This window comes from Salpingoeca rosetta (genome assembly GCF_000188695.1).
Source record: "Salpingoeca rosetta unplaced genomic scaffold supercont1.11, whole genome shotgun sequence".
Lineage (NCBI taxonomy): Eukaryota > Choanoflagellata > Craspedida > Salpingoecidae > Salpingoeca > Salpingoeca rosetta.
In genome coordinates, this window is record NW_004754923.1 from 1,235,919 (window position 1) to 1,245,918 (window position 10,000).

Below are 10,000 nucleotides of genomic sequence, written 5' to 3' on the forward strand. Positions count from 1 at the left end.
TCCTCCTGCTTCTCTGCTGAGGCACTACATGGGTGACAGCATACGCGGCAACATCAGCCACGCTCCCCACTGCAAGCACACCCGTCGCATTCGCCGTCACCACACTCACGTTCACGCACACATTCCCACTCACATCCCCATCGTGCGCATCGTGCGCCGTCACCCCAGGATCAGCAAACGCACCGCTACCATCTTCACCTGCACCTTCCTCACCATCACCACCACCACTGCTGCTGCCACCGCCAAACTCAAGCTGCACAAGCTGCTCACCAACAAGCTGCATTGTCGGCGCACTCCCATCCACAACGCGCACCACCCGCTCCACGTGCGCCACGTTGTCGGACGCATCCGTCACCGTGTAGTTGATGCGGTACACGGTGCCGCTCGGTGCACTGGCTTCAACCGCGTCCAGCGCAGGCGAAGGCCACACCCGTGGTGCCACGCTCGGCACAAAGTCACGCGCAGACGAGTGCACGCAGCTGCTCGCGGCTGCAGCAGTGCCCACCGTCTGCGCCACCACTCTCACCTCCACACGCGGCCGCACATCACCATCTGCATTGTCGTACGCACTCGCAATGCCCGGCTCTACCCAGCCCACACCGTCGCCAACAACCGTGTCCAGCGCGCCATTGAGGCGGACGTCTGGCGGCGTCGTGTCAATCACCGTGATCTCCCGCGTGATGCTGGCCGTGTGGTTTGACGTGTCGCTCACGGTGTATGTGATGTTGAATGTGGCGGGGACGCTTGCTGGCTGCGCCGCATACCCGCCGTCATCAATGCTCAGGCGCAGCTGTGACGGTGCGTTGTACGCGTCAGACACGTGCGCGCCCGGGTCGATGTCAGCGAGCTCGCTGCCGGCCTCAACCTGCAGCTGGGACGGTCCAACCAGCTCAATCGTGGGTGGCTGCGTGTCCACCACTGTCACCGCACGTGATGCGTTGTTGCAGTTGCCCGCCTTATCGCATGCCGTGTACTCCACCGTGAACACAGCCGGTACCGACGCCGGGTACACGTCGACGGTGTTGAGGGTGGTGATGTCGATGGTCCGCTCAAGCGCATCCTCAAGCAGGTCTGACGCCGTTGCTCCTGCGTCCACGTATTCCGTCCCAGCCTCGTGCGTCACAGATGGGTCGCCAGTGATGGTGACAGTAGGCGCCATCGTGTCCACGACCCGCACCACATATGTCACGGTGGCCAGATTATCTGACGCGTCGGAGACTGCATACGTAAACGCAAACGTGGTGTCGTCCTCCACGAATGGCCTGAACCGCTGCATGTGCGTTGTGTGTGTGTGTGTGTGTGTGTGTGTGTGTGTGTGTGTTGTGTTGTGTGTGTGTGTGTGTGTTGTTGGGGGGGGGGGTTGTTGTTGCGTGTGACGAGATATGAGTACGATGCTCACTTGGATGAATGTCATGCAGTGGCTGTGACCAGGTCATGCTGAGGTGCTGGGTCCGGCGCGTGCGCGTTTACACGCACCCATCAGCACACACACACACACGTGAACGTGAACGTGAAGGACAGCAACAAAGTACGCACATGCACATGTACACATATGCAAACACACACGCACACACACACACATACATACACGCACACGTGCATCCAACCACACACACACACATCCACACACACACAGCCCTTGACTCACCGGGAACTCTGCAGAGATGACGCTGGAGGAGTTGATGGTGGTGTCAAAGGAGTCTGAGGCAGTTACAACGGGGTACACGAACGTGATGGCGGCCTCGTGCCAGACTTCGTTGCCTGCATGCACCTCTCGAAGACCAAAGTCAACCCGCAGGTCCTGTCACAATATTGACGCAGAAACGCACTGGGTTGAGAGTCGGTTCTGATTGCGCAGTTACAGGGTGTCTAGAGCGTATGCAAGAAGCCTCATATAGCAACTGTAACAATCGCCAGAACGACCTTCAGATCAACCACACGTACTGGCTTTGTCGTGTCTTGGACGATAATAGTCCTGTTTGTTGCCTGTACAGGGTTGCCAGCTTCGTCTGCTGCGTTCAGCCAGTATGAGAGTTGGTACGATCCCAGACTTGAGACGTTGATGTCGTTCATGCTGTACTGCAGCTGATCCAGGTCAACAGATAGCTCTCCGTCCACGTTGTCGACAAGGCAAACGCCTTTGGTCAAGTTGTGGCGTGTCGGTGACTGACCAGCTTCGAGCCTCAGCGTTGGTGGATCAAAGCTAATTTCTGGGCCTAGGGTGTCTTCAACCATAACGGTGATGGTGCGTGTGGCTGTGTTGCTTGCGGCATCGACTGCCATGTACGTCAGCGTCCGCGTAGCATGCAGGATATCTGCAAGTGGGGCGAAGCAGCACACCGCAATCAAGCAGGGTGAGCACAGATATGCAAGTAAGCCAACTGTGGTAATGAGAACTGTGCGCGCGCAAAGCCTTGGGAGCTAACTCGGTATTACACGCATGTACCACAACGCTACGACGTGCACAACAGACGTCGTCACACATAGTGCCCCCAACCCATTTGCTCGTTCTTTGGCGTACCTGTCGATATGTTGGTAATGTTCGCAGGGGGAATGAGTACAACCGCACCAGCGGCAGTGTCGACGGCGCTTGCGAGAGGTGGCGAAAACGGAAGCCCAAAACCTGCGGTGTAAGTGTCGCTGCTCTTCAAGAGCACGTTCGTGCCCGGGTATCGGAGCTCAATGGTGGGTGGCTGGATGTCTACACGCAATTGGCACAATGCGAACGGGTTGAAGGGTGAACGTTGCGCCACGAGACAGCATAGTGGGTGTTGTGTGTATGTACAATCCGTGAGGATTGTGTGTATGTGTGTGTGTGCCTGTGTGTGTGTGTGTGTGTGCCTGTGCCTGTGCATGCGTGTGGGTGGGGGGGGGGTTATTGTTGTTGTTTTATGCTCTCCTCTTGGTAAGTTCACAGGGCACACCACTCCTTCTTCTGACCTTCGCATTTGCCGTTGGCAACCTTGGTGCAGAGAATTGTCTCATCATAGCCGGTGGGACAAACGACACAGCTCTTGCAGCTGGCACTGGAGTGTGAGGAAGCGTCTTGATACTTGCCTGCAGGCAAGCACACCGAGAAGCAGAGAAGTGAGGGTGAATGAGCGGACAGTTGTGGGAGGAGTGCAGCATGACTAGCATGTGTGATTGAACAGAATGCACGCCACATCTTTCACCACAACCGGAGACAATCAAGTCTTCAACTACTACCAGCACCTGTGCCTTTTCACAGCTTCCACAGAAGCATCCATGTGCAGAAATACATGTTCAAGAGCACACGCCCGCATGCCTGTCTGCTTGTGGCTTTCACCCAGCACGCGCCTGCGTGCGCGAACACACCTTGCTGGCATGGAAGGCAAGAAACGCTGCCTGCTCTCTGTCCCCGCCCGCACACAATTGGATGCGCTTCAACTGCTTGAGCACGCAGCGGAGGGACAATCAATGCACATGGATGAAGGGACATGAACATCGAGGGAATCGAAGCGGGAAGGAAGACGGCCATGAGTTGCCGTGCATGTTCGAGTCTGAGCTACGGCGGAGGTGATACCGGGGACGAGAGCAACCAAATCACGTGATAACACTCTGTTGGACGTTCATCGCACAAGCGCACAGTCGCATGGTTGCTTTTCTCTTCTTCATCGCTGCTGTTTTACACCCACCCCACCCCATCTTGATCAACTTCAAGCTGTGGCTTACCAACTGGGCGCTGCATGAGTACCAAAGCAGTCACCACTGCGAAGACGGAGGTCGCCCTCCATCTCACTCCACGTTGTTCCTCACAACTCGTCATCATCAGCATCGCACGCAGACGCCACAAAGACGCACATCCACACGTCTGAGCGTGGAATTGTGTGCACGCGTTGTGAAAATGTGACTCCTCAGGCGCACAACAACTGTCCTGCCAAAATTCCCATACAAACACAACAAAGAGGAGCCATGTGGTTTTCTTTTGCGGGTGACAACAACAAAAAAAAAAAAAAAAGAAGAAAAAAAAAAAAAAGAGAACACAGCATGATGCCAAGAAGCAAGCGTGCACGTCAGCATGAACACTGACTCGCCAAAGACACCTCGACCTCGATCTCCCTCTCCGCTGCTGACAATGGACAAAGAGAGACTTGAGCCAAAATGTGTAATGGGAATGTAACAAGTATCCCTTGCCAGGAGGGTGTGGTCCTCGCTAAGCCACGGCATCCTCGGCGGATTCATAAACATTGTCTTCCACGACTCCCCCCTCTGTCACCACGTCGTACTCTGGCTGCATGTTCAAAATTCCCGTGTCCACATAGCCACTCGTGAACGTCGTGTCATAGTCGGCCTCGTCCCACGTATGCGCCGGTTGCGCTTGCAGCACTGTCCATTCATCGCACATTGTGTGGGTGTTGCCGTTGTTTGTGAGTAACTGTTACGGATCAAACACCAATGAGGCAGTGCAACCATGACATGAAATGACCACTACGACGCAGTAGGCCATGTAGCATGGGTGCATGCACAGAGCGGCCCAGCAAGCAGACATGAGCAAGGCCCAAACAAATACCTTTGAGGGGTGCGCCGTGCTCCGATGTTCCTGACACGAGGCGACAGCATCGAAAAGACAAGTGACAGGGCACCGTGAATGACAACGACAAGATGAACGAGAACTCGAGGCTTTGGAGAGCGAGAATGTTTCACATCACATCGCATCACAACGCGGCATGACGGAGGCTCACACTCGCAGCCACAGTGTACGCAATTACCCCCCCCCACCTCTTTCTTTCTCCCTCTCACTGAACAAGCAGACCTGTTGTGACAGCAGTCGCACTCACCGGCAATCTTGCCCGTGTCAAAGTCGTCGGTTCCACAGAATGCAGGGTTGATCGTCTCCAGCCCGTTGTGCGGCACAGACTGGTAAGGGTTCTGGGCCGCCTCCTACAGCCCCAGCAGCAGAGCAACAAAGCGACACAAGGTGTAAGCCACAAGCTGTGCGAGTACACACAAGCAAGGAACAAACGCCGAAACCACACAAGAGCACAAGAGATGTGCTTCTTGATGACGTGGTGGCAATCAAACACACAGACATACAAGGCATTCACCATCAGGCATACCAGTGTTGTTTTCGCCAGCTGCTGACGCTTTGACCGACGCCGAAGCAACGAGACGACAACCACAACCATAGCCTGATGCAAGCACCAAGGTCAGCAAGCAGAGAGACAGAGAGAGAGAGAGAGCGCAAATCAGTTGTGCAACAAAGGTGTTCACTGCCGTCGTTCCTAATCACCCACCCGAAGAGTGCCCAATCATCAACGTAGCAACGACGGTACAGTAATTCAATTCATTGCACAACAAGCGTGCCGTGTCACTCACCACAAACACGACGCCGCCAGCTGCTGCTGCAATGATCACAGTCAGCGACACGCTGGCGTTGCTACCGCCGCTCGAGGTCGATGTGCCCAAATCCGGATCATACGCGGAAGCACTCAGCACCGCGCTTGTCCCCAGCACAACGACTCCATCCAAGAGCGTCAGCACCTCGGTAGTGCTCATCCACGCCAGTGTCCCTGGGTCCCGCACCCCAAACTCGACCACAGTCATCTCCGTTGCTGTTGTCATTGGTACTGCAGCTGGCGTGGATGGCGCCTCCCTTCGCTTGCGCACACTGCTACCACTGCTGACACTGTCGTTGTTGCCGCTGCCGTCGCTTGGACGCCCATCTGCGCTGTCGTAAACGAGAAACACGACCACAAACTCCACTCCCAATGCTTCCTCTAGATCGGCCTCTAGCTGCGGCACATCGCCACCAAAGATGACCTCCGCCGTGCCTGCAAGCACCAGCTCCACAACAGCATCCTCATCATCATCGGGTCGGGTCAACGCATCAACCACTACCGTGCGCACGGCGACACCCGTGTTGCCGTTCACATCGCTCACCGCGTACTCAATCTCGTACGCCCCCGCCACGTGCACGTCAATCGCATCGGCCCCGCGCACCACCACACGCGACGTCACATTGCCGTCGTGCACATCCTGTGCGCTGTACCCAGCCTCCACATATCGTGTCGCATACGGCACGTGCACCTCCTCCGCGCCATACAGCGTCACCTCGGGCGGCGTCGTGTCCACCACCACCACCGCCCGACGCACAACAGCAGCCGCGTGGCCCGCCCGGTCCTGCACGCTGTACTGCATCACATACACCGTGCCCACCTCTGCCCACGCCACTGCACCCCCAAGCCCCACAACACCCTCACCACCCTCACCACCCCCACCACCCCCACCACCATCACCATCATCATCCTGCTGCTCCTCCTGCTTCTCCTGCTGCTGCACTACATGGGTGACAGCATACGCGGCAACATCAGCCACGCTCCCCACTGCAAGCACACCCGTCGCATTCGCCGTCACCACACTCACGTTCACGCACACATTCCCACTCACATCCCCATCGTGCGCATCGTGCGCCGTCACCCCAGGATCAGCAAACGCACCGCTACCATCTTCACCTGCACCTTCCTCACCATCACCACCACCACTGCTGCTGCCACCGCCAAACTCAAGCTGCACAAGCTGCTCACCAACAAGCTGCATTGTCGGCGCACTCCCATCCACAACGCGCACCACCCGCTCCACGTGCGCCACGTTGTCGGACGCATCCGTCACCGTGTAGTTGATGCGGTACACGGTGCCGCTCGGTGCACTGGCTTCAACCGCGTCCAGCGCAGGCGAAGGCCACACCCGTGGTGCCACGCTCGGCACAAAGTCACGCGCAGACGAGTACACGCAGCTGCTCGCGGCTGCAGCAGTGCCCACCGTCTGCGCCACCACTCTCACCTCCACACGCGGCCGCACATCACCATCTGCATTGTCGTACGCACTCGCAATGCCCGGCTCTACCCAGCCCACACCGTCGCCAACAACCGTGTCCAGCGCGCCATTGAGGCGGACGTCTGGCGGCGTCGTGTCAATCACCGTGATCTCCCGCGTGATGCTGGCCGTGTGGTTTGACGTGTCGCTCACGGTGTATGTGATGTTGAATGTGGCGGGGACGCTTGCTGGCTGCGCCGCATACCCGCCGTCATCAATGCTCAGGCGCAGCTGTGACGGTGCGTTGTACGCGTCAGACACGTGCGCGCCCGGGTCGATGTCAGCGAGCTCGCTGCCGGCCTCAACCTGCAGCTGGGACGGTCCAACCAGCTCAATCGTGGGTGGCTGCGTGTCCACCACTGTCACCGCACGTGATGCGTTGTTGCAGTTGCCCGCCTTATCGCATGCCGTGTACTCCACCGTGAACACAGCCGGTACCGACGCCGGGTACACGTCGACGGTGTTGAGGGTGGTGATGTCGATGGTCCGCTCAAGCGCATCCTCAAGCAGGTCTGATGCCGTTGCTCCAGCGTCCACGTATTCCGTCCCAGCCTCGTGCGTCACAGATGGGTCGCCAGTGATGGTGACAGTGGGCGCCATCGTGTCCACGACCCGCACCACATATGTCACGGTGGCCAGATTATCTGACGCGTCGGAGACTGCATACGTAAACGCAAACGTGGTGTCGTCCTCCACGAATGGCCTGAACCGCTGCATGTGCGTTGTGTGTGTGTGTGTGTGTGTTTGTGTTGTGTGTGGGGGGTTGTGTTTGTGTGTGTTGTTGGGGGGGGGGGGGTTGTTGTTGCGCGTGACGAGATATGAGTACGATGCTCACTTGGATGAATGTCATGCAGTGGCTGTGACCAAGTCATGCTGAGGTGCTGGGTCCGGCGCGTGCGCGTTTACACGCACCCATCAGCACACACACACACGTGAACCTGAACCTGGGCCTGAACGACTGCAGCAAAGTACGCACATGCAAACACACACGCACACACACATACATACATACATACACACACATACACAGATACATCCAACCACACACACACGCACAGCCCTTGACTCACCGGGAACTCTGCAGAGATGACGCTGGAGGAGTTGATGGTGGTGTCAAAGGAGTCTGAGGCAGTTACAACGGGGTACACGAACGTGATGGCGGCCTCGTGCCAGACTTCGTTGCCTGCATGCACCTCTCGAAGACCAAAGTCAACCCGCAGGTCCTGTTATGGCAAGAGAGTAATGCTTAAGTGAGTCACGCTCGCAGAAAGCGTCGACATGGACACCCATCCACACACCCACACACACCCAAACACACCCAAACACACCCACCCACACACACGCACCCACACACGCATTGCCTCCATAGTTCGCTTACAGGTTTGGTGGTGTCGGCGACAATGACATTGCGGACGGACTGTGCTGAAGAGTCCTCTGCCCACAACAGCTCGTACAGCACAGTGTAGTTTCCAAGTTGCTGCACACTCACGCTGGCGGGGTCGTACACGAGTCGAGAACTGTTGAGCACGGCATCGGTGGCAAGAACGGTGACGCCACGCGTGTAGTCCTCAGCCGTTGGTGTCAGGCCAGCCTCCAGGTGCAGCGTTGCTGGTGAGAAGACGAGTTGTGGTGCATTATCGTCGATGACGTTGACGGTGATGGAGATGCTGGCTTGATTGCCAGCCTCGTCCATGGCCGTGTACGCGAGCGCCTGGGTTGAGCCAACGAAGGCTATGTTGAGCGAGAGTGGGTAAGTGCGTGCGTGAACGTGTGAGAGACTCGGAGGCAGAGGGTGCGTGTGTGTGTCTATTCAAAGAGCAATTGCTGAATTGAAATGGAACGCGAAAGGTAAGTGTGGGCAAGCAACGCGTGCTTGGGGTCGGTGACGTGAAAGCGGCACGAACAAAGTGGAGACCAAGAGGCGGAGCACCCACCACAAAGAAGAGCAAACTCGACGTACCAGTGGACACAGAGTCGTACGATGGCTCAACAATTGTGGCGTTGCTGTATGTGTCTGTCGCGGTGACGACTGGGGGCTGAAATTTCATGTGCTGCACAACCGTGTACACATATGCCGGCCCCTCGATAACGCTGCCAGAATCTGGGCGACGGGCAGTTATCACAGGTGGTGTCGTATCTATCACAAGGAATGCAAAGCAAAGGCGAGTGAGTTATTGTGTGTGTGTGTGTGTGAATGTGTGTGAATGTGTGTGCGAGTGACGAGCGTGTATGCGTGTGTACGTGTGCGCGACAACATTACAGGTGTGCGCGCACATATGAAGAAGACACGCTTCGGTGATGAACATAATAAGATGCAGGTTGATGGGCTCCAAAAACAAACCTTTGCAGACTGTGTCGGTGGTGGGGGAGCACGCGGGTGAAGGCGAGAGACCCGTCGGGCACGATGAGCACGTCTTGCACTTGCTCAGGCCTGTTTCGTTCGCGTATTTGCCAGTGGCGCAAGTGCGGCACTCAATCGTACGGGGTTGACTCGCGTAGGTGCCAATTGGACACAGATTGCAGCCCCTCTGGCCAGCAGCATCCTGGAACTTGCCCGTGGGGCACACTGTGCAGGTGTCTTGGTTTCTGTCGTTCGAAAACGACCCAGCAGCACAGCTCATGCACACTCTGTCGGTTGTTATCGTGGGCAGTGAAGACACAAACTTGCCCTCGGGACATGGCTGCCACGGACGACAAGTCGGCGACTGATGGCTCGTGCTGTCTTGAAACATGCCTAGCACGTCGAAAGGACCGGCAAAGAAACATATTATGCGTTTGTGCATGAGTGAGTGAGTGTGCGTGAGTGTGTGAGTGTGAGTGTGTAAGGCGATGTGGCGTGAGGAACCCAAAGCGCGCCAGTGGCAATATCCCGGAACAAGGGAGCAGGTACAACACATGCTTTAGCCCTCAGCGCAATGCCAACGTACCGTCGCTGCAGTCTGTGCAGCTCGCATCACTGACGGTCAAGCCCACAATCCACCTTTCACCTGCGCCGCAGCTGCTCCAACTCTTGCACCCTGTGTGTGTGTGTGTGTGTGTGTGTGTGTGCGTGTAGACGAAGTCGTAAATAAAACCATGTGAGCGCCAGTTCCTCGATTGACGACCAGGCCCGCAAGTCATGAGTGTCCCAATGCCATCACTCGTGTTCCATCACTACCTGATTGAC

General features: G+C 56.9%; 2 protein-coding genes across 2 annotated transcripts in view; both read right to left on the reverse strand.

The window, feature by feature from the left end:
• PTSG_04975 (uncharacterized protein) overlaps positions 1 to 3,755 on the reverse strand; it is a gene marked incomplete at both ends in the record, with an annotated part of 5,192 nt that extends 1,437 nt beyond the window's left edge. Inside the window, 7 exons of the mRNA XM_004994236.1 lie at positions 26 to 198; positions 241 to 1,270; positions 1,649 to 1,801; positions 1,945 to 2,315; positions 2,522 to 2,701; positions 2,941 to 3,057; positions 3,716 to 3,755. Of these exons, the coding sequence (XP_004994293.1) occupies positions 26 to 198; positions 241 to 1,270; positions 1,649 to 1,801; positions 1,945 to 2,315; positions 2,522 to 2,701; positions 2,941 to 3,057; positions 3,716 to 3,755 (2,064 nt within the window). The remainder of the gene's footprint in view (positions 1 to 25; positions 199 to 240; positions 1,271 to 1,648; positions 1,802 to 1,944; positions 2,316 to 2,521; positions 2,702 to 2,940; positions 3,058 to 3,715) is intronic.
• A 419-nt stretch (positions 3,756 to 4,174) lies between these two features.
• Positions 4,175 to 10,000, reverse strand: part of PTSG_04976 (uncharacterized protein) — a gene marked incomplete at both ends in the record, with an annotated part of 6,875 nt that continues 1,049 nt past the window's right edge. The window contains 11 exons of the mRNA XM_004994237.1: positions 4,175 to 4,347; positions 4,532 to 4,641; positions 4,775 to 4,902; positions 5,079 to 5,150; positions 5,338 to 7,545; positions 7,905 to 8,057; positions 8,213 to 8,565; positions 8,795 to 8,971; positions 9,176 to 9,568; positions 9,762 to 9,851; positions 9,992 to 10,000. The exon at positions 9,992 to 10,000 is cut by the window's right edge and continues 78 nt beyond it. Of these exons, the coding sequence (XP_004994294.1) occupies positions 4,175 to 4,347; positions 4,532 to 4,641; positions 4,775 to 4,902; positions 5,079 to 5,150; positions 5,338 to 7,545; positions 7,905 to 8,057; positions 8,213 to 8,565; positions 8,795 to 8,971; positions 9,176 to 9,568; positions 9,762 to 9,851; positions 9,992 to 10,000 (3,866 nt within the window). The remainder of the gene's footprint in view (positions 4,348 to 4,531; positions 4,642 to 4,774; positions 4,903 to 5,078; positions 5,151 to 5,337; positions 7,546 to 7,904; positions 8,058 to 8,212; positions 8,566 to 8,794; positions 8,972 to 9,175; positions 9,569 to 9,761; positions 9,852 to 9,991) is intronic.